General features: G+C 40.3%; 5 protein-coding genes and 1 pseudogene across 5 annotated transcripts; all 6 read left to right on the top strand.

Moving 5' to 3' along the window:
- Positions 1-20: 20 nt before the first annotated feature.
- On the top strand, positions 21-947 carry LOC108881955 (olfactory receptor 11A1). Its single transcript, XM_018674165.2, has one exon. The coding sequence runs from the start codon at positions 21-23 to the stop codon at positions 945-947; it is 927 nt and encodes a 308-aa protein (XP_018529681.1).
- Positions 948-5,270: 4,323 nt separating this feature from the next.
- On the top strand, positions 5,271-6,197 carry LOC108881956 (olfactory receptor 11A1-like). Its single transcript, XM_018674166.1, has one exon. It carries the CDS (start codon positions 5,271-5,273, stop codon positions 6,195-6,197), a length of 927 nt encoding a protein of 308 aa, XP_018529682.1.
- A 1,677-nt stretch (positions 6,198-7,874) lies between these two features.
- LOC108881957 (olfactory receptor 4B1-like) lies at positions 7,875-8,801 on the top strand. Its single transcript, XM_018674167.1, has one exon. The coding sequence runs from the start codon at positions 7,875-7,877 to the stop codon at positions 8,799-8,801; it is 927 nt and encodes a 308-aa protein (XP_018529683.1).
- Positions 8,802-11,524: 2,723 nt separating this feature from the next.
- LOC108881958 (olfactory receptor-like protein DTMT) lies at positions 11,525-12,451 on the top strand. The gene has a single exon (XM_018674168.1). It carries the CDS (start codon positions 11,525-11,527, stop codon positions 12,449-12,451), a length of 927 nt encoding a protein of 308 aa, XP_018529684.1.
- Positions 12,452-13,030: 579 nt separating this feature from the next.
- On the top strand, positions 13,031-16,035 carry LOC108881959 (olfactory receptor 11A1-like; annotated as a pseudogene).
- A 1,780-nt stretch (positions 16,036-17,815) lies between these two features.
- Positions 17,816-18,748, top strand: LOC108881960 (olfactory receptor 6N2-like). Its single transcript, XM_018674169.2, has one exon. It carries the CDS (start codon positions 17,816-17,818, stop codon positions 18,746-18,748), a length of 933 nt encoding a protein of 310 aa, XP_018529685.1.
- Positions 18,749-24,139: the final 5,391 nt, after the last annotated feature.

The raw sequence follows: 24,139 nt of genomic DNA, 5'->3' as shown, positions 1-24,139 counted from the left end.
TATATTATTAGACAAAATTAATGGATGATGACCTTAATGTAACATATGTAACACTTGGTGGGCATGTGGAAGTGTACAAATACAGGTATCTTTATTTTTTTATCATTTTTACAGCATATATTCTAATCATCTGCTTTAATTTCACCATTGTGTGTCTCATCTGTTTTCACAAAAACCTTCATGAACCTATGTACATTTTCATTGCAGCGTTGTTACTGAACTCTGTTGTTTTCAGTACTAATATCCACCCAAAGTTGTTAATTGACTTTTTATCTGAAAAACAGATCATATCATATTCAGCCTGTCTCTTTCAGTTTTATCTGTGTTATACATTAAGTGGTTCAGAATTCTTACTCTTGGCAGCCATGGCCTATGACAGGTATGTGTCTATCTGTAAACCTCTGCAATATCCAACTATCATGAGAAAAGCAACCATCAGTATTTTACTGCTTCTAGCTTGGCTTCTCCCTGCTTTTCAGACTGCAGTTCCAGTAATACTGAGTGCAGATATGAAACTTTGTAATCTAGTAGTAGAAGGATTTTTTTGCAACAATTCAATGTACAGTCTCCACTGTGTGAGTTCAAGAGCACGATCTGTATTTGGTGTTGTTACTCTGATAATCACTGCACTTTTCCCTTTTCTATTCATACTATTTACATATACTAGGATACTTATAATATCTTACAGAAGTTGTAGAGATGTCAGGAAAAAAGCTGCACAGACCTGTTTACCTCACCTGCTGGTTTTAATCAGCTTCTCCTGTTTGTGTGCATATGACATAATTATAGTTCGACTGGGGTCTGATTTTCCAACAGCTGCACGTTTCATAATGACTTTACAAACAGCTCTGTATCATCCTCTATTCAATCCAATTATATATGGACTAAAAATGAAAGAAATATCTAAACACCTGAAGAGGTTGATCTGTCAAACCAAAGTAATGTGATGTATTAAAAGTGATGTTACATTACATATGTACGTATTAATGATGCTTATGTGCAGTCATGTCTTCTGTAAAAGGTATGGTTATGTAAAAGGTATTTAATGCAAGTCAATAATTAATATGTTGCTTGTGTTCTTGTTCATGATCAGTCATGGGCAATCTAACTCTCTGCAGAGGGAGAATGTCTCTGAATTTTCTCCCAAGTTTCTCTCATTTTTCTTATGTCATTAGGTTTATGGGTTATTTCCTTGAAAGAAAGGTTGAGCTGGTTTCCACACTGTTGCTTATATGGGCACATGAAGACAATTTGAGACCATTTATGCAATACTAGGCTCTACTGTCTGAAGATTTTAGTTCAAGGGATAATGGAGAGAGGGGGCCTGAGATGGGCTAAAACTAGTGCCAGTACCACCAGATCAAGTTGTGGGGTCAAACGGTTTGTCAGCCAAGAGCCAATACACTGGGAAAAAAAACCTTTGTTTTGACATTGGATTCCCTCCTTGGGGAGTCTCCCTCAGGTGAAAAGTGTTTATTGCTGTTCCAGAGAATCTCCAGGTTTTTGGGACTTCGCTCTGTGCTTTAATGGCACTGACCACAGAATTCAGCAGTGGGTAGATGTAATAGAACAACACCCACCATCTATGCTCACACTGCATACATCTTAACCACTAGGCAACTAGGATGCTCTATTTGATTGTGGTGATTTCTTCTTCAGTGAGTCAAAGTGAATCCAGATGACACAAGTTCATATTAAACTACACTGACATGCAGCAATGATGTAGTTAAAATATACAATAATGTTCAGATGTACTTTAGGGATGCACAGTTCAGAACGTCTGGATCATTATCCAGGCTGCTGCTGGCCAAAAGATTAGACCAGCTACTGACCAGACATACCCACCTGTGTGTTACTGATTCACTTCATCAGTGTTATGAAATTAAGTGTTTCCACTGAGTTGCAACTATTGATTCACAGCACACTGCTAACTCAGTTTGCTGGCTGAACATAGCAGTTCCTGGCCTTGTACACATGTGCACTGATGCACACCACAAAATCAATATGTGGTGCTCAATGGTGATATTGTGGCAGCCATGAATAAATCAATGTATGGGAAACACTGTAGAGGGAAAACACTGCCAGATATGTGAAATTCATATCATTGGGCCCATTGTACATGAAATTCAGCATTCATTCTCTGCTCACATTTACTGAATTCATTAATATTTTCCCACCATGAATCTCTACTTGGCCTGATAGTTACCTGAGCAGTACAGCTGAGTGATGTAATGGAATATATATTTTTATACTGTGGTGTTGTAAAGTACCCTGTTAACGGCAGGATTTTTTCATAATTTGAATGACGGTTTGCAGTCACCCCAGCACATGGATGCAGGCAGAAACATGAATACCAACATGGCGAGTGAAAGTGAGACAGAATCAGACAGCTCTGAACAGGAGAGGGATGGGTCAAGACAAATGGAGGAGCTCGTTCCTAAACGAGGGGCTTCCTCTGTAGCATGGACATGGTTTGGTTATGAAAAGACACAGACCAGAAAACTGAACTTGACTGCAAATTATACCTCACACTGGTCCCCACAACAGCCTCAAACACCACAAACCTCTTCTACCACCTACGAAAGTCAAAGAGGACAAAGAGTTTAGGAATGAGAGGCACAAAAAACCTGCCAGGTGCTCAAAGTACACCTCAGAGTCAAACGTTAGAACAGGCTTTTGTAACAAAGACTTGCGAAGATGAAAGGAGGTAACAGCAGACATTGCAACTTATATCTGCAAAGACATGGCCTCAATCCACACAGTCCAGAAACGGGTTTCGTGCATTGGTGAAAACACTTGACTCCAGGTAGACAATGCTAAGCTGAAAACACTTCATACAAGTTGAGTTGCCTCGTTTATATAAAGTACAGTGTTTACTGTTGGTATTTTACATAATTTAGTTAGGTCTGTATTCATTTTCATTTGAAGTGCTTTCTATTCATCTTTTGTTAGTTGTTTTCATACAATGCTATAATTCAAACTTAAAGGAGTGTTTTAATTTCTTGTTATTCTAATATATTTATGCCCAGAAGTTCTAGACAAAATGAGAAAAATAATCACATATGAACGAGTACCATTCATTTCTGAGTACATAAAATGTAAAAAAGCAATAGTCCTTTCCATGTGGTCATATGGATAAACTATTCATTGAACAAAAAATGTGCTGTATTGTGATATATATCATTATCATGATATGAGATTACTTACGATGTGGTATGAGATTTTGGTCATATTGCACAGCCCTGCTGATCGGCAACCACTGGTTTTGGTGCTGTCTTACTCCTCACTGGTGCAACTACTGCTGGTTCCGTCTTTGACAGGGAGTCTGCGTCCTCTTCATCAGATGCCTGGACGTGTCCATCAGCTGTCTGAGGCAAGTGTAACTGAGGTCACAAAAGACAAACAGGGGAGCCATCCCTTGTCCAGGCTCCTCAGTTGTTTACTTCTCAAAAAATCAACATTGAAGTCAAAGAGCTCCATGTCGAGCTCCATGTCGAGCTCCTCGTCTTGGCATGATATTCCAAGCTTGTAAAGTAGGTCTGTGTTGGCAGGGCTGGTCAGTTGATGAAGCTATTGATGGATTTCCCATCACAGATTTCTTTGAGCGGCCATCTCTGGAAACCTTAGATCAGACACTTAGTTCGGAGGCTCAAGAAACAGGAAATCAGGATCCCAGAGTTCTTGGATGATTAGCGCGGGTCAAACATGAGATGCTAATCTCCATCGAGCCCCCAAATTTACTGCCTCCCTAACTGGTTGGGGGGGACAGCAGGTCCTCTGTGCAATAAGAATAGAAGAGATGTTAAGTTTGGTGTTATGTTCATGGCAGGAGGATTTATTCTTCCTCCATCATACCTTAGATTTCAGAAATATCTGTTGTAAACTAATGACTATAGATTCAGTCCCATTTTGTTTAACATGGCCATTCACCAGCACTGAACTAGAGCAACAACTATTTCTTCTCTTGGTCAGTTATTTAACTAAACTAAACTCGAATTTAGGCTCTTTGGATCCACTAAACACATTCCCATTATTTCAGTTTTTCCATAAAACAACATATTTAGCTACATACAGTAACCAGGAAATAAATGAAGTGCATGTGAAGTTGTTTTGGGTTAGCTTTCCCCACACAATACCGCACGCTACACAAGTCTGCTAACATTAGCATGCTAGCATACAGCCCTCATCACATAAAATTCTCTGAAAGAACATTTTCTTGAGTTCAACTCTTATCAACAAGCACGTACTCCCAGTTCAAAGGTATATTTACCGATCTGAATAGAGGAGACACATCGAGCTCTTCGGGTGCGTTCGACTTTCGTAAAACGACGTAAAAACCTCACGAGTTTCCTGCAGCTTCTTTCCTCTGGCTGGACCGACTCGGAACCACCTCCGTGACGACAACACTTTGTCCTGATTGGCTGAAGGCTTCACTGACGCGGCTGACGTGTAGTAAGTTTTGATTATCGCTGCCAAAGCTTATTTGATCTCCTGTTTCTGGCATCTCTTCTTTTTAACATATGGGCACCAACACTGTAGTTTTAATGTCCAGACAGAAAACTGTAAAAACGGTTCAGTTCAGGAGTTTGTTATTGTAGCAGAAGTAATGTCCTTATTCTCTTTGGTCTCCTGTTAATATGTTGTAATGTTTTTCATTCTATATGTTTCACCATAACACAGAAATAAAAAAAATGTGATTGTCTGGAGGTGCTGCTGTAGCAGTTTTCCATGTGACTCTCCTATACCACACAAATACAATGCGCCATCTAGTGGCCTGTAATAGTAATAAAAATAATGATAAGGGGGTCTATTTTTCTCTGATTTAATTCTAGCCGTTTTACTTATTCCTCTCTTATTTCTGAGGTCAACTGTTTTCAACTCTCAGAACAAAACATTGTTTCACCTACTGAAGTTAGCATGCTAACCAGCTAGCTACAGCCCAGCTGGCCCATTTTATCGCCGTACCAATATTTTGGGGCTTATACTCAAATAAGAGAGGTTAAACAGTGATGTGCGACTTCAGGCCTCCACAGTTTGATTTAGTTTTACATATGAGAATTTATTTTGCTGCAGTGTTTGATTAAATCCATGGAGATCAAAACAATCTAATAAAAGCACTCTCCACAGACTGTTCAAGTTGGCTGCTAGTGATGTAATTTAAGAGCTCTCCATACTGTTATGGTGAGACATCTTTTTAATATCTTTATTTGTGTGCAATTGTTACATGCTTGCCTGTTTTATTATTGAACATGCAGAGTTAGAAAACATTCATGGATGATGAGTTAAATGTTACATACATAACTCTTAGTGGGTATGTGGAAATTGACAGATACAGATATGTTTATTTTTTTGTCATGTTTACAGTATATATTCTAATCATCTGCAGTAATTCTACTATTGTGTCTCTTATTGTGATTCACAAACACCTACATGAGCCTATGTACATATTCATTGCAGCTTTGCTACTGAACTGTGTCCTTTTTAGTACTGTTATCTACCCAAAGCTTCTCATCGATGTTTTATCTGAAAAACAGTTCATATCATATTCAGCCTGTGTCTTCCAGTTTTTTCTATACTATTCTTTAGGCACTTCAGAGTTTTTACTCTTGGCAGCCATGTCCTATGACAGGTATGTGTCTATATGTAAACCTCTGCAATATCCAACTATCATGAGAAAAAACACAGTGAGGATTTTGCTGGTGTTGGCCTGGCTTGTACCTGCTTGTCACAGTGCACTCCCATTAATACTGAGAACTGAAACTAAACTGTGTAACTTTACTTTAAAAGGAATATTTTGCAACAACACAATGTATCAGCTCCACTGTGTAACCTCAAGATTACTGTCAATATATGGTGTGGTCGCTTTAGTAGATCTCGTAATACTCCCCATGTTGTTCATAATTTTTACATATATAAAGATAATTATAATATCTTATCAAAGTTGTAGAGAAGTCAGAAAAAAAGCTGCAGAGACCTGTTTACCTCATCTGTTGGTTTTAATCAGTTTCTCTTGTTTGAGTGCTTATGATATCAGTATAGCTCGAGTGGAATCCAACTTTCCAAAAACTGCGCGCTTAGTAATGATGTTACAAGTAGTTTTCTATCATCCCTTGTTTAATCCACTCATCTATGGGTTGAAAATGAAAGAAATTTCTAAACACCTCAGAAGGCTGTTCGGTCCAGCCAAAAGTATCTGATGTATTAATACAGACCACTAAAGTCTTTGTTCTGATATAATCATGTAGAGATGTGAATTCTTAAACTGTATTTAATGTCTCTTTATTCAACATCATGAAATCATCACAACTTTCAGTATATTCTCCTTTACTGTCATGAATTTAAACAAAATTAAACCCTGTTTACAAGGGTCAACATTCACATTCATGTCATTGACTGTAGATGGGTGTATTGATAAAATTCATACTGATTATAAAGGTAACAATGACAACGTTTAAATATTCAATATCAGTAATATGCATTCTATTAATACAGACGGCTAATGTGTCAAATCTAAACTACAGTGAAAGAGATGTTTCTTTTTTTATTATTTTTGTACTTCACAGACTTTAATTTACCAACAACTGGACTTGAAAATAAGATTTACTGTTCCCTGTTTTTTAATTTTCCACTGAACATGCTGACTGCAGAAAAAAAATCACTTCAGGCTGATACTTGAAAGATGTTGTGAGTTTGGACGAATGGGATGAGAAAGATCGTACGTGTGGATGAGAGTAAATGTGTGGGTGATGGTACTCCCACATCTGTGATGATCCCCCTATGATTTATGGAGAGCAAACTAAGTTAAAGTAACAAAGAGCATTTTCTCAAATACTGTCGGAAATCACTTTACACTTCTACACCACTACATCTCAGAGTAAAATACTGTTGTTTTCACTGCACTAGATTTATGTGACAGCTGAAATTACTAATTCATTTTCTGGTTAAGATTTTGCATAAAAACATATAACTTTGTCCTGTGACCTCATATACTGTGTAAATTCAGTGTATAGTTGTGCCTCCTTGTCATGTTTCAGATGTGGCTGAGCTGTTTCCCCCTTTCATTTTTTTTTTTTTTTTTTTTTTTTTTTTTACAAATAATTCAATATTATACAAAAAAATTTATTAGATTTAAGCCCAAAAGCTAAAAAGAAAAAAATAGTCAATCAGAAATGTATTATTTAACCTTTCATCTTTAATCAAACATATTCCCAAATTTATCCGGTGATCATTTCAAGTGGCCCAAACCCTAGGTTGGGAACCATTGGACTAAACTACCTAAGGGTGCTTTCACACCTGCCTTATTTGGTCTGGACCTTCAGACTTTTCTGTTTGGTCTCAACCAAAATAGCAGGTGTGAACGGTGCAAACTGAACCGTGGTTCGGTTTGTTTGCAGCATTACAACACTTTTTTGAATGGTTTGGATTTTCTTACAGGATTACAGGAAGGTGAGGCTTGTGATGATTAGCTTGGGACTGGGCCCTGGCAGAGGCATGAATAATGAAGCAGACTGTAACTATGCAGGTCTCCAGTGTTTAAAATGAGAGTTTTTAACTAATAAAACTCAGTGTGTCAGAAAGAGCTGAAAAAAAAAACAAAAAAAAACTACAATGTGCCTATCTCACTAGCGCCCCCTTCTTGCTGGAAAGTTCAATGAGCTCCTTGGAGGGTGAAGCAATCTAATAAAAACTTTCAACAGTCTCAAACTGTTCACTTTGTGGGTCTCAAGGTCTGATATGTGAATAACACACTCCAAATGAGGTTATGTGTTGATTTAATTACATTGGTGATTTTTTTAAATCTTCATTAACGTACATTGGTTATGTTGTATCATCTCCCTGTTTCATTAGTGAACATTTAGTTTTAGAAAACATTCATGGATGATGAGTTAAATGTTACATACATAACTCTTAGTGGGTATGTGGAAATTGACAAATACAGGTATGTTTATTTTTTGGTTTTGTTTACAGTATATATTCTAATAATCTGCAGTAATTCTACTATTGTATGTCTTATCATGATTCACAAAAACCTCCAAGAACCTATGTACATTTTCATTGCAGCTTTGCTACTGAACTCTGTTCTTTATAGCACAAGTATTTACCCAAAACTTCTCATTGATTTCATATGTGAAAAACAGATCATATCATATTCAGCCTGTCTGTTTCAATTTTTTACATTTTACTTTTTTGGCAGTACAGAGTTTTTACTCTTAGCAGCTATGGCGTATGACAGGTATGTGTCTATATGTAAACCTCTGCAATATCCAACTATCATGACAAAAAACACAGTGAGGATTTTGCTGATTCTATCTTGGTTTGTATCTGCTTGCCATATTGCAGTCCCAGCAATAATAAGTGCTGAAACTAAACTGTGTAACTTTACTTTAAAAGGAATATTTTGCAACAACACAATGTATCAGCTTCACTGTGTAAGATCAAGATTACTCACTATATATGGTGTGGTCGGTTTAGTAGATCTCGTAATACTCCCCATGTTGTTCATAATTTGTACATATATAAAGATAATTATAATATCTTATCAAAGTTGTAGAGAAGTCAGAAAAAAAGCTGCAGAGACCTGTTTACCTCATCTGTTGGTTTTAATCAGTTTCTCTTGTTTGAGTGCTTATGATATCAGTATAGCTCGAGTGGAATCCAACTTTTCAAAAACTGTGCGCTTAGTAATGACGCTGCAAATAGTTTTGTATCATCCCTTGTTTAATCCACTCATCTATGGGTTGAAAATGAAAGCAATTTCTAAACACCTCAGAAGGCTGTTCGGTCCAGCCAAAAGTATCTGATGTATTAATACAGACCACTAAAGTCTTTGTTCTGATATAATCATGTAGAGATGTGAATCCATGAACAGTATTATTGAACATCATGAAGTCATCACAGCTTTCACTGTATTTTGTTTTACTGAATTTAATTAGCAGAATTAAACCACAACATTCAACATTCACATAAATGTCATTGGCTCTGGATGTGTTGCGTGACCAAGAACGACAGGGTATGGGCTGTTCTTGGCTGGGTAATAGGGATTGTATTGTTTTTTTTTTTTGTTGTTGTTGTTTTTTAATTTACACATTTTACTTTACAAACAAATGTACTTGATGAGAGGAGAAAGATATTGTGGGTGCAGTGCTCCCGCAGCTATGATGATTTCTATATGGCAAATCTTAGCTTTGTCAACAAAACAAAATAAAAAAGAAAACAAACCATACTGTTGTTGTCTTCTTGTTCATGCACAGTCAACTATCATGGGCTTGCCACACACAGTGAGAAACAGACTCCAACAGCCTAAGCCAAAGACCTGTGGACTTGGTCTGCCTTCATTCATTAAGCACTTTCGTTGGGAACTCCTGTACACTTGCTTATTCATGTAGTTATCCAGTCAGCCAATCCTGTGCCATGGACTTTAATGTTGGATTTTCTCTTGTTTGTTTGTCAGTGAGTTTTTGGTGATTCTTTTGTTAGGTGAAATGAATCATTTTTGTTTGCTAGCCAAGTCTCTGAGGCCACATTTTCAGGTCCATCTCCCTTGCCTGTAGCTCATATTGTGACAGAAAACAAAAAATTAACCCAGCAGATCCTATTTTTGGTAAAGATCGAAATGACTCAAGTTTCTGCCTCATATGTCTTTGGTGGGAGCTGCAGTTTAATATTTGCCTATAGCACAGTGAGGCAGTAGTTGAGAAGGTTTGCTGGGAGGTTTCACAAAAGCCTGAGCTGATTTTTTCTCACCTGCCTGGCTTATGGATTTTGTTAATGACCCATTAATCCAGAGTCAGAGAGTTACCAGCCTCAGGTTTCCAGCTCCCAGTCCAAGCCTCATCTAAAAGCTTCCAGTGATCAGGCCAAGCCTCAGCTTTAGATGTCCAGCTACCAGCCTGAGTATAAGCCCCGGGATTCCAGTTGCCAGTCCCAAGCTCAGCTGCCCAGGTACTCCTAGCCTTCGCTGCACGTCGGCCCAGAATCCTTGCTGCCCAGTGATCACAGCCAAGTCCTGCTCCTTGTCTCCCATTAGTGGTCTGGCAGACTCTTTCTCATTGTCTCCAGTCAGTGGTCCAGCCGACTCCTGCTGCTCATTCCCCCATCAACGGCAAGGCTGACACCAGTCCTGTCAGTGGTCCATCCAACTCCTGCTCCTTGTTCCCGGTCAGCAGCCCAGCTGACACCTGCTACAGATAACCAGTCAGCGGTCCAGTCAACCTCAGCTCATCACCTCTTGTTAGCAGTCCAGCTGACACGTGTTTCAGAACCCCAGTCAGAGATCTGGTTGACTCCAGTTCCTGTCCCTGTCTACAGCTCAGCCAGTCCAGCCAACACATGCTCCAAGGATCCAGTCAAGTCCAATTCTTGTCCCCCAGTCAACTCATGCATCCAGACTACTGTCCATGGCCTGACCAAGCTATGCACCTTACCTTCTCATACTGGCCCAGCTGACAGTCCCTGAGTTCCCATCTGCAGTGGGTCAGCTGCGCCCAGCTCCAGACCCTCTGTTGGCGCTCTGGCCAACATCAGCTCCACTGCTTCTGTGGCTAAGCTGCTGGCTCCTGATCAACTGTCCTGCCCGTTCTGTTGATGAGTTGGCCAACTCCTGCTCTGTTACCTGAGGGGAGACATCTGTGCCACCCTCAGTCCTTTGCTGCCTTTGTTGCCTTTGTTGCCTTCACCCTTCCTGCCTGGCCACCTGAGGGGACTTGCCTTTGCTGCTGTCGCCTAGCCTCCAGAAGGGACCTGTCTTTGTAACCTTCTTCCTCCATGGCCTTTGGAAGTGAAATGTTTTCGTTGTCACCCTCCTGCCTGGGCTGTGGAGGGGACTCACCTTTGTCGCCGTTGTCGCCCTTCTGTCTGGCTCCAGTGAGGACCCGCCTTCGGCCATTTTCTGCAGGTCCCCAACTTCCTGACTCTCTGGCCCCTGGGCCGTCCACCCAAGTTTTGCAACCCTCTGATTCTCCAGCCCCAAGGCTGTCTGTCCAAGGTTTCCAAGGTCCCATGTTCTCAGACTCTCAAACCCCCCAGGCCATCCACTTGCGGGCCTCTGGCTCCACCTGGTCCAAACTTAAGTAGATATTTTTGTTAGTTTTGGTTTCACATTGCAATTATGTGAGCACACTTGAGGAATTGATCTTAAGAAGTAACATTGTAGTGAAATGGTCTGAAAAAAAGAGTGCACCTGGATTGCGGCATACCTTTGGGTCTCAAGAGTTTAATGAAGTTGTTTACATGTTAGTGTCTCTGCTGGAGAAAAAAAATTATGAGATCCTTAGAGGAGGATTACATCTCATAAAAACCTTTCCTCAGACTCAAATAGTTCACTTTCTTAAATATGGAGATGAACAATCACTAAAGGCAGGTTTGAGGTCAGGCATCTGTACATTGATTGGACGATTGATGGTGATATAGGCGATGATTTAGGAAATCTTGACACTAAGACTTATTTTCTTAGTTTTTATTCATGCATGTTTGTTACACATTCTGCTTGTTTTATTCATCATTATTTATTTCTGAGAATCTTAAAATGGATGATGAATTAAATGTAACATATATTACAATTGGTGGGTATGTAAAAGTAAACAAATACAGATATGTTTATTTTCTAATCATGTTTACAGTATATATTCTAATCATCTGCTGTAATTCTACTATTGTGTCTCTTATTGTGATCCATCAAAACCTTCATGAGCCTATGTACATTTTCATTGCAGCTTTGCTACTGAACTGTGTTCTTTACAGCACTACTGTTTACCCAAAACTTCTCATTGACTTCCTATCAGAAAAACAGATCATATCATATTCAGCCTGTGTCTTGCAACTTTTTACATTTTACTTTTTTGGCAGTTCAGAGTTTTTACTCTTGGCAGCCATGGCCTATGACAGGTATGTGTCTATATGTAAACCTCTGCAATATCCAACTATCATGACAAAAAACACAGTGAGGATTTTGCTGATTCTATCTTGGTTTGTATCTGCTTGCCATATTGCAGTCCCAGCAATAATAAGTGCTGAAACTAAACTGTGTAACTTTACTTTAAAAGGAATATTTTGCAACAATACAATTTTCCAGCTCCACTGTGTAAGATCAAGATTACTCACTATATATGGTGTGGTTGCTTTAATAGATCTCGTAATACTCCCCATGTTGTTCATAATTTGTACATATATAAAGATAATTATAATATCTTATCAAAGTTGTAGAGAAGTCAGAAAAAAAGTTGCAGAGACCTGTTTACCTCATCTGTTGGTTTTAATTAGTTTTTCCTGTTGGAGTGCTTATGATGTCAGTATAGCTCGAGTGGAATCCAACTTTCCAAAAATTGCACACTTAGTAATGACCCTACAAATAGTTCTCTATCATCCCTTGTTTAATCCACTCATCTATGGGTTGAAAATGAAAGCAATTTCTAAACACCTCAGAAGGCTGTTCTGTACAGCCAAAATCATCTGATGTATTAACACAGACTTCTAAAGTCATTTCTACTGATAAAATCATGCAGAGTTGTTAAGTCTTTAAAGCTCTTTAATGTGTTTTTAAACTTTTAACTTTGTATTTTGCTCTACTGTCATGACTTTCATTAGGAGAATTAAACTCTGATTACGAGTGACAACATTCACTTTAATGTCACTGACTTTGGATGGGTATATTGATAAAATTTATGCTGATCATAAAGGTGACAATGTCAGTGTTTAAATATGGAATTTCAGCAATATCAATTATATAGTCCGATAAAGTATAAAATTTAATTTGTGTTCTTTGTACTCTATAGACTGTAATTAATCAGTATCTGTACTTCAACTTTTTCTGAGAGAAAAGTGTTATTTTTTAACTTTGAGAACTGAATAGGAGGAAACAGTATATGAGGTTAAATGAAGTTTAAAAAGCTTTGAAAAAATATGAGGGTGGGGGTGTGGAGGAGTGCAAGTGAACTGGGGATTTAGGAATAATCAGGGTTCAGGGGTTGAATAAAATGCAGTTGAACAAGAAGGAATGAACATTGAGATGAAAGTCAAAAGTCATAAACCAGGCATGGTAGTTGGTTCTCATCTACCCCCACCACCCCAGGGTGCACCATGCCTGGTGCCCACAAAGTGTCCTAACCAGATGTCCAAACCACCCCAACTGGCTCTTTTTGATGTGAAGGAGCAGTGGCTCTACTTCAAGCTCTCTCTAGAGGTCCTGGCTCCTCACCCTATCTCTAAGGGTGAGCCCAGACACACCACAGTGGGTACTCATTTGACCATAGGTGAGACTGGAGCATAGATTGACTGGTTAATGGAGAGCTTTGCCTTTTGTCTTAGCTCCCTCTTCACCACAGTGATCCGGTACAACATTTGCATTACTGTTGATGCTGCACCAATCCACCTGTCATTCTCTGGCTCCATCCTATCCTCACTTGTGAGCAAGACCCAGAGATACTTTCTTGGGGCAGCAACTCTTCCCCATCCTGATGGAACAATCCACCATTTTCTGGTAGAGAACCATGGTCCCAGACTTGGAGGAGCTGACCCTCATACCGATCACTTCACACTAGGCTGCAAACTACCCCAGTGTACACTGGAGGTCTTGGTCTGATGAAGTTAACAGAACCACATCACCTGGAAAGAACAGCCGCACAGTTCTGAGGTTCCCAAAACTGGACTGAACGTTAAAAATTATGGTGCTTTTGGTTGTTCACACAAAACCATGTGAAAGTGGCTTAATGTTACCCTGGCATGTGGTTTTATAAGGCATGCCAGCATCGCGGAATCAGAGCCATGACGTATAGACAGCAGCCTCGCTGTTGGTCAGCATCTGTTCCACTCCAGCTCCCCCTTTTAGACAATCCACCTCTGCAACTACCTCCCATTCCAGCTGAAAAGTGTTGCAATATGGACCCCCCATTCCACCTCTGTACCTATACAGACCTATACAGACCTTTATACAGAACAGCAAGGCGGAATAATGGTGCAATATTCCTGCCTGAAAAAGGTTGTAAAAGGTTTGTATTGCTTCTTTTGAATGTGAGATTTGTCCCCAGACGGACCTTGGATCCTTCGTTCATCTTGATGTTATTTTGACATGTACCCTGCACTTAGACGTTGTTGCAGCCCAAGTACACCACCCCATGTCAACAGCACTATTTAATGTCAGGGGCCTCCCTCAGCAGGACAGTGCTCCCACCACACCACAAAAACTGCTCAGAAATGTCTAAAAGAACACAACAAAGAGCCCAGGGCTCTAACGTGGCCTCCAATCTCCCCAGATTACTATCTGATCCAGAATCTGTGGGACCCACAGGACCCAAACGACATCCAATGATCCAATGCCAATGTCCTGTTGCTGGACACCACAGGACACCCTCAAACATCCCATGTGCATGCCTCCACATGCCAGAGCTGTTTTAGAAGAAGAATATATGGAGGGTCCCACAGATGCTCATTTACACTTAAATATTTTATCTCGTCCTCTCCCTATGTGCTACTGCAGCTCATCACTTCTCTATTATTCTTTTATTGTTTGATGATTGACAAGCCTGCCTCATCTTCCTGTAATTGGTCCAAAATTTAGAACCATCCAAGGAAATGTTTTCAGAATGCAAATGAACTGAACCAGTTCACTTTAAGGCCACCTCTTACGGTCATAATTAAATTTTGGTCCTTTTGTCCAGACCGTGGTCCCAGGCACCTTCCACACCTGTTTTTTTGGTTCACAAGATGTGATGATGAAGATGTGAAAGTAACCAAGGAGAGAATAGTAAGTGTTAAGAACATCAAATATTTATCACAGTTTTCTGGCACCTAGAATTACAATACATTGCAACCAAAGTAACATTGTAGTGTATTGGGTCATAAAAAGGGCTGAAAAAAAGAGTGCACATGGATTGTCTCAAAGCTCAGGTCTCCAGAGCTCAATGAAGTTGTTTACATGTTAGTGTCTTTGCTGGAGAAGAATTTGATAAGCTCCTTAGAGGAGGATTACATTTCATAAAAACCTTCCCTCAGACTCAAACAGTTCCCTTGAATTATGAGTTATGGAGATGAACTAAAGGCAGACTTCTTTTTTATTCATGCATGCTTGTTACACATTCTGCTTGTTCTATTCAGTGTCATTTCAGAGAATCTTAAAATGGACGATGAATTAAATGTAACATATATTACACTTGGTGGGTATGTAGAAGTAAACAAATACAGATATGTTTATTTTCTAATCATGTTTACAGCTTATATTCTAATCATCTGCAGTAATTCTACTATTGTGTGTCTTGTTGTGATTCACCAAAACCTCCATGAGCCTATGTACATTTTCATTGCAGCTTTGTCACTAAACTCTGTTCTTTTCAGCACTGCCATTTACCCAAAGCTTTTCATTGACTTTCTATCGGAAAACAGGTCATATCATATTCAGCCTGCCTCTTTCAGTATTGGATATATTACTCTTTAGGTGGTTCAGAATTCTTACTCTTGGCAGTCATGTCCTATGACAGGTATGTATCTATCTGTAAACCTCTGCAATATCCAACTATCATGAGAAAAGCAACCATCAGTATTTTACTGCTTCTAGCTTGGCTTCTCCCTGCTTTTCAGGTTGTGGTGACAGTTCCACTGCTGAGTGGTAAAAAACTCTGTAACTTCACTTTGAAAGGAATTTTTTGTAACAATACAGTCGAGAAACTCCACTGTGTGATTTCAAGAGGATTAGCAATGTATGGTTTGGTTTGCTTGTTTAATGTTGTACTTCTCCCCATGTTTTTCATAATTTTCACATACACAAAGCTGCTTATAATATCCTATCGAAGCAGTAGAGAAGTCAAGAAAAAAGCTGCACAGACCTGTTTACCTCATCTGTTGGTTTTAATCAGCTTCTCCTGTTTGTGTGCATATGATGTAATTATAGCTCTACTGGAACCAGATTTTCCAAAAACTGCACACTTGATAATGACTTTACAAGTGGTTCTGTATCATCCTCTATTTAATCCAATTATATATGGACTAAAAATGAAAGAAATTTCTAAACACCTCAAGAGGTTGTTCTGTCAGGTCAAGCAAAGCTAAATAATGTTAATTTCCTTTGTAATATTTATGCAGAGATGTGATTTCTTTGATCTTTGAAAGATATTTAATACAGGAAGGACTATCGTCAGCTTAATGATTAATGCTATAACTATTTATGCCATACAGGGTTGCAGGAACAGGAATCACATGGGAACTGAGTTCCTGGATTAAAAAATTATCTTTCATTTGGAGGAGTTGTAGTGGTGTTCCAGCATGGTATTCATCATGTCTCAATGTAATGATCATCCAGTGCAGATGTTAACATTTTAAAATGAGAAAATGTCAGCAATATAAAATACAGTGATTCTGATAAGTAATATTTTAGGCTGTAAATGGGACCACATAACTGTGTTTCATAACTGCATTTTTCTTCTTTTTTCTGCACTTAAATTCTCCTTATATTTGTAATTTCAAATTGTACATAAAAATGTGGGTTTGTCCAAGTCAAATCTTGTTAGGGCTGTGACTTTTAACATTTCACAATCACTGACTCTTCGTCTTTTTGTGAGACAGATACAAATAAAATCTAAATTAATATGATCTAAAATTACATTGTTCTTGCTGTGACATGATTGTCTCATTATTTACGCATATTTTTTCTGTTATTAGCTCATCTGCTCTATGGATCCAGTACATACACACACACCTGAGATTAACAGTGTGAGCTTACTGTCTTGGCCACGTTAAGTATGTTGCCAAGAAAACTAAAGATAAACCTATAAACCTATTTTTAAACCTATATATCACTATATATCAGTACCAGACTCCATTGACAAAAACAGGAATTTTACAGAGCAGAACACAGGAGCTGCTGGAATACCACTACAACCCCTTCAAATTAAACATCATTTTTTGAGGTTTTCTGAGTGGAAGTGTGTTTTTGTCATTGCTGTTACCGTAACTCAGTGTCATTTAAATAACATGTTTAAAAGGATGCCAATATTTCCTTTGTTTTCCCTTTAAGAAAGTATTTATTTGAAAGAAACGGTTGGTTACATGTTCAAATAAATATTTGTAATTAAAAAATCACAGGCAAGTTGATTAAAAAAAACATGTTCCCTCCTTAAAAAAAACAACAACAACAGCAACAAAACAGCATGGTCCATCTGAAGACGGTTATTGGTTTTAGCTGGTCTTAGCTGGTGTTAGGCTGGTTTAACTGTTTTCCCAGGCTGGACAAGCTGGTCAGGTTAGTTCATCTGTACAGTCAGACAGTTCGGTATGGCTGGTCACCTAGCCAGGCTAAGCTGGTGTGTGCTGGTCAAGCTGACTGGCCAACTGGCTGAACGTGAAGTTTGGACATGTTAGGACGGTCGTTTTAACACATGTTAATAGCCTACAGTTGAACATGTGAATGGCTGACTGCTGTTGAAATGGGGTCAAAGACTATATTCACAATAGACATTTTGATCTGTCATAGTGGGAAAAACACAAACTCTGGACAGGAGCACTGCCACCACTACCAACTTTTATGACAAAATAAATGCAAGCTATAATTGCTGGCATGTTTATGGACCTGAGTCCAGCTTTGAGACCCTCTGAAACACTGATAATCATGTCTGCATTTTCTGGGCTCCTACCTGTGGGTTCACGCCTCTCAGAGTTGGATGACGTTGCTGACATCGTAGTAGATCTTTGGTGGAGACTTTAATGAGATCCATGGAGGGACACACAGTCTGATAAAATCATCTCACACACTCAGACAGTTGCATTTCTGACATCTGCAGATATTTGTGTTCATGCTTACATTCATGGTTACATTTGCTTTTTAACAGCATTTATGGATGCTGAATTAAATGTAACATATATAACTCTTGGTGGCCATGTGGAAGTGCAAAAATACAGGTATCTTTATTTTATGATTATGTTTACAGCTTATATTCTAATAATTTGCTGTAATTCCACCATTGTGTGTTTTATCGTGATTCATAAAAACCTCCATGAGCCTATGTACATTTTCATTGCAGCTTTGTTAATCAACTCTGTTCTGTTCAGCACTAATATCTACCCAAAGCTTTTGATTGACTTTTTATCTGAAAAACAGATCATATCTTACTCAGCCTGTCTCTTTCAAGTTTTTATATTTTACACTTTAAGTGCCTCAGAGTTTTTACTGTTGGCAGCCATGGCCTATGACAGGTATGTGTCTATATGTAAACCTCTGCAATATCCAACTATCATGAGAAAAACAACCGTGAGTATTTTATTATTGTTAGCTTGGTTTCTGCCTGCTTGTCAGACTGCACTTCCAGTGATACTAAATATTAATAACAAACTCTGTAGCTTTACTTTGAAAGGAATTTTTTGCAACAATTCAGCAAACCATCTATACTGTGTGACATCAAGAGCACTTTCTATATATGGTATGATTGTTCTATTTAATGTTGCACTTTTCCCTATGCTCTTCATACTTTTTACATACACAAAGATTCTTATAATATCCTATAGAAGCTGTAGAGAAGTCAGGAAAAAAGCTGCACAGACCTGTTTACCTCACTTGTTGGTTTTAATCAACTTCTCTTGTTTGTTTACATATGATATGATTATAATTAGACTGGAATCTAATTTTCCAAAAACTGCCCGATTTGTAATGACTTTGCAAATAGTAATGTATCATCCTCTCTGTAATCCAATCATATATGGACTAAAAATGAAAGAAATTTCCAAACACTTCAAAAGGTTTCTTTGTCGAGCCAACCATAAATTTCCTTAATGAATGATATTCAGCTGTAATCAAAACTGAACCCATGTATCAGCATTTATTTATCCATTTACTTGATTCTTTAGACTGTAATAATGATGAAGGGATGTGAGGTGATGATGTCTGATTCTTGGAGAGTGTTAAATGTGAGGAATCACTCCTCTGACTAAACCACAGTAAAGAGAAGCTCTACCCTTAACAATGTAATTATTAATTGGTACAAAAGAGTGTTACTGTCTGCTCTTTTGTAATGTTACAGTTTCTTGTGCCTCAGCTCAAAGCTGGGGGTTAAAATGGCACAGAATTAGGCTTAAACCTTCACAGATTAATATTTAAAATCCTAAATGAATGGTGAATAAATCACAAAGCAAATACAGTCTGACATCATTTTCATATGAAGAAATGCCAACATAATCACTGTGTTATTTTCTTAAATGTAGTATGTTTGCTGTTGCATGTTTATGACAGTGTATGTTACATGGGCCTTTTCACCTTGGCTGTACTCAGGAAGAACCTATGAGTGAGAGCGTTTTTTTTTCCTGCAAATCAAACCAAACAGTTTTGGTGCCCTGGTGATCTAAGGTTTTAGTGGTGCCAACAACAAATAATGTTGATGATTGACTATCAATAAGATAAGATAAGGTAAGATAATACAGGCATGAAACAGTAGTTTAGTCAGTTTGTTAACTCTTGAGTTAAAAGACATTCTGGGTTCTCCATTGCAGAAAGTGGCATCACTTTTACCTTGGGTTACTGTGATTATTCAGCCTTAACCAAACCTGCTCACTGGCAGGTTTTCTTTGACAAACCCTGAGTTTCTCAGTGTCTCCTTCATCCTGAGACTCAGTGTTGCCTTTGTTTTGTGCAAGAAGTTTTTTCTTCATAACACTGTAAGAGCTTTAGTGTGAGAAATGTTTCCCTATATTCGACAATTTACTGCCCATTAATGTACAAATCTTTGCTAAAATATCAAATCACTCTGTGCTGAAGCTTTAGATTCTAAAACACACCTCAACTGTGGTTTAGGAAATATAAGCACTTTGCTTAAGGATAGTAAAAGATCAAACCAGATCAAGATCTTTCACTAACCTTAACCAGGTGCTGTACGTGTAATGCTGCTGTAGTCACTAGAAGTTGGTATTTTACTGTCACAAAAAGAGGCCGATTCCTGTCCAGGCTGTGAACCAATGTACCAACACATTACATTAAATGTTGAATTGGATGAACTGCAGCTCGTGCTGACTATCACAAAAAAATGTCCATGTAGATAAAATCATTATATTTATGCATTATATTTTGGGACTATCTAACAACCCCTCAGAGAATCGCCATCTTAATGTGGTGGAGGGGTTTGTGTGTCCTGGTGGTCCTAGGAGGTGTGTTGTTGGGGGCAATAATCCCTGGTAGGGTCTTCCAAGGCACACTGGTCATGGGGGAGGGACCAGACTAGGAACAATTCATTGACCCTGATGAAAGGGCAAATTCTGAGACTGAGCACCTCACTTGAACATGGAAGCCAAGAGTCCCCTCCTGAAGCCAGAACTGGGGGAGCTTGCTCGCCGATGAGTGTCTGGTGGCCTTTAGCCACGGGGAGTGGAGCCAACATGGAGGTGCTGCTCCATGGGCCCACCACCTGCAGGAATGGGCATTGGGGTCAGGTGCTTTGCAGGTAGAGTGGAAAGCAAGGGCAGGGACACAGGAACACTGACGCCTTGTGTCACAGACTGGGTTTTGGAATCTGGAAGGTTACCACTTTGGTGAGGAAGGAACCCGAGCTGGTGAGGGAGGTGCAGCGGTTCCAATTAGATATGTTGGAGCTCACTTCTATGCAAAGCCTGGATTCTGGAACCAAACTCCTGGAGAGAGGCTGGACTCTCCTCTTCCAGAATTGCACAAAGTGTGTGTGCTTAACTACTGAACAGTAACTCAGAGTATCCGGCCTTCTTGGAATCTCTGAAGAGGTTTCTGCCGGAGGATTCTATAGTTCTCCTGAGGGACTTCAGAGCACACATGGATGAAGATGGAAACACCTGGAGGACTGTGATTGGGAGGAATGGCCTACATGACCTGAACCTGAGCAGTGAGTTGTTATTGGATTTGTGTGTTAGTCATGGATTGGCCATAATAAAGACCATGTTAGAGCATAAAATGGTTCATAAGTGTACTTGGTACCAAATATGTGCAGTCATATGTCTTAGACAGTCAGCTGAAGAGAAGTGCAGAGCTGACAAATGATCACCACCTTGTGGTGAGTTGGATCAGATGATGTGGAAGGCTGCCAGACAGAGCTGGCAAACACAAACGTGTAGTGACAATGAACTGGGAATGTCTGCCAGAGGCCTCTATCCATGGAGTCATCAGCTCCCACCTACAGAGGAATGTCTTGTCGTACTTCAGATGTGGATTCTGTCTTCTGTGACTCTTCCTTGCCCGTTCCTTGTTTGGCCCGGTATAGATTGATGTAGCGCTGTTGGCTCAGTGGAGAGTTAATTGATGAGCAGAGATGGAGTTTGTGAATGAATAGGGTACTCAGTGGTTGTTGCGTCAGAGTGATGGTGAGGCATGGTTGTAGTTTTCCATGTGCAGCATTTTGTGAACGAATGTGCAGTGGCAGACAGGGACGAGTGTGGGGGGGCTTTGTAGTGTGGTGACGAAAGTAGTTGGAGCAGTGGTCTCGGAAGCACATCCGAAGCTGCAGGTGAGGTCGCCACATTGTGGTGGTTTCACTGGGCTTGCAGGATATACTGCGTAAGTACCCACTACAAGTAGCATCTGAAGACTTGGGGGGAGTTAAGTTAGTTCTGGGGTAGGCAGAGGGACGGAGCTGCGGTGGTGTGTGGCTGTGTGGAGTTACAGTTACTGTCGTTACAGATGGAAGTAAAAACATTAGAACTGAAGGAGCGCAGGTTGAGCTTGAGTAATGGGAGTGGCATGAGGCAAGTTCCTGGTGGGGTTTCGGGGCCCTCGCATGGGTTTGATGTGTTCACGAATCTGCGCTTGTTCCCCCAGTTTTGTGAGCGAGACCCGGGTTCATACTATAAGTATTGTGTGATCTGGTTGTGCTGGAGCAGTTTAAAAACTTGTTCCCCCGTAGTATTGCTATGTTCGTTGCAGAACACAAGGTGAAGACCGCTGCTGAGGCTGCTGGCAAAGGGCACTGGAAAAATTAGTGTCCTGTGAAGGTTGGATATTAAAGCGGATTCAGTAATGTGCAGGTTAAGCCTGTGGTACTTGCTGCTCCTGTCAGGTGTATCAGTCCAGCTGAGTCACCTTGTAGTATTTCCTCTGGTGTCATTTATCCATGTTCTGTTTCTCTCTCTTCTCTTTCTTACGATACACAGGTGGATACTGCAGTGAATTGCAGCCTTGGGCACCTGGATTTTTCAGCATTTGTGTCCAATGACCATGTGTCACTGGTGGGGAGTGATAGCAAGGTACCTGTAAAAATCCTGAGAGACACAGGGGCTTTCGATTCCTTTATTGTTAGCTCTGTTCTGCCTTTTTCTCACTGCACTGATACCGGTGATTACATCCTAATGTTGGGAATGGGGTTAAACATATTACCTGTTCCTGTGCACAAACTAGAGTTGGACTGTGGACTAGTCCAGGGCGATGTGGTGATGGGAGTACGTGCCGCCAATCCCAGGTGTGGATGTTATTCTGGGGAACAATCTGGCTGGTAGCCAAGTGTGGGCCGATGGTCCACCACCTCCTGTGATAACCTCCTCTCCTTTTGTTGCAGAGAAACCCAACGAAAGTGCGCAGTCTTTCCCTAGTGTTTTTACAGCCTGTGCGGTGTCCCGGGCTATGCACCGCCGGGAGGCAGAGCCTGGAGCCAGAGCCTGGAGCCAAACAGAGTGACACAGAGGGGAATGACACTCCTCCCATGTCCATACCCGACTTGCTCCTGTCTGTTTCTCGTAGTGAGCTGGTGCAGGAGCAGAGTTCTGATCCGTCACTTAGTGAGCTGTTCCACATGGTGCTGCCTGGTGCTAATGGGAAGAGTACTGCCAGGGGTTACGTCCTGCAGGATCAGGTGTTGGTGAGGAAATGGGTGCCTCATGGAGATAGTTTTATCGGTAACCCTGTCTTTCAAATTGTTGTTTCAGGGAAGTTCCGGGAGGAGGTACTGAGGACCTCACATGATCAGTCGGGGCACTTGGGGGTCCGTAAGACATACAACTATGTCCTCGAGTATTTTTTTTGGCCCCAGTTGAAGAAAGATGTGTCCACGTACATTAAAACATGTCACACATGTCAGTTGACCGGGAAACCCAATCAGACTGTTAAGCCGGCTCCTTTGATCCCCATACCAACCATGGCACAGCCATTTGAACATTTAATAATAGATTGTGTTGGGCCTTTGCCACATATCAAGTCTGGTAGTAACTGTTTGCTTACAGTGATGTGTCAAAGCACCAGATATCCGGCTGTGTATCCTCTGCGCACCATCACTGCCGAGTCAGTAGTCAGGGCACTGACACAATTCATGTCGATCTTTGGGATTCCCAAGGTGATTCAGAGAGACCAGGGCTCAATTTTCACGTCCCATTTGTTTTCTCAGGTTCTGAGTCAGCTCCGGGTGAGACATAACCAGGTTTCTGCGTATCATGCTCAGAGCCAAGGGACACAGAAAGATTTCACTAGACCCTTAAGTCTCTGTTATGTGGGTACTGTGTGGAGCTGGATCAGGACTGGGAGGAGGGACTGCCCTGGTTGTTGTTAGTGGCCAGAGAGGTGGTCCAGGAAAGCATCGGATTTAGCCCCAATGATCTGGTGTTTGGGCATACAGTCCGTGGGCCGTTGACTCTTTAGTATGATCACATTGGGCAGTCTAACCCCCTGTCAACCTGCTTGATTTTGTCAACAGGTTCGGTTGTATATGGCTGGGGAGAGAGCTAAAGAGAACTTAACCTCCGCACAAGTTAAGATGAAACAGCTATATAATCGCAGAATGGGAAAAAGCCAGTTCAGTCCTGGTGACCAGGTTCTTGCGTTGTTGCTACTGGTAATGTCTCCTTTCCAGGCAAAATTTCATGGTCTATACGTGGTTTTGCGCCAGGTTTCAGAGTTAAACTATCTGTTGGAAAAACCCGAGCATAAATGTAAGACTCAGCTTTGCCATGTAAATTTATTAAAACCTTATTTACATCGGGGGTTACAGTCTTGTGGGCTGGGGGACCCTGTGCAGCAGTGTGTTATTACACCTGTGCTAGTGGTAGATATAGTAGGGAGACAGGTCTCTGTTGCTGAGCCATCATCAGAGGATGATGTGGTGGTTGCACCTGATGAGAGCCTGTTAGGAGGCCACTTAAATAACTCAGAATCGCTGGGTAAGTTGGAGTTTTTTTGTTTTTTGTTTTTTTTGGCGGAGGGACATCAGCATCTGGGCTTCTTAGTGAC

This window comes from Lates calcarifer, linkage group LG1 (assembly GCF_001640805.2).
Source record: "Lates calcarifer isolate ASB-BC8 linkage group LG1, TLL_Latcal_v3, whole genome shotgun sequence".
In the NCBI taxonomy this organism is placed as follows: domain Eukaryota; kingdom Metazoa; phylum Chordata; class Actinopteri; family Centropomidae; genus Lates; species Lates calcarifer.
This window is presented reverse-complemented; position numbering and strand designations above follow the sequence as displayed.

Excerpts from the sequence above, each read along its gene's own strand:
- LOC108881955 (XM_018674165.2), top strand. The coding sequence starts at position 21 with ATGGATGATGACCTTAATGTAACATATGTAACACTTGGTGGGCATGTG.
- LOC108881956 (XM_018674166.1), top strand. The coding sequence starts at position 5,271 with ATGGATGATGAGTTAAATGTTACATACATAACTCTTAGTGGGTATGTG.
- LOC108881957 (XM_018674167.1), top strand. The coding sequence starts at position 7,875 with ATGGATGATGAGTTAAATGTTACATACATAACTCTTAGTGGGTATGTG.
- LOC108881958 (XM_018674168.1), top strand. The coding sequence starts at position 11,525 with ATGGATGATGAATTAAATGTAACATATATTACAATTGGTGGGTATGTA.
- LOC108881960 (XM_018674169.2), top strand. The coding sequence starts at position 17,816 with ATGGATGCTGAATTAAATGTAACATATATAACTCTTGGTGGCCATGTG.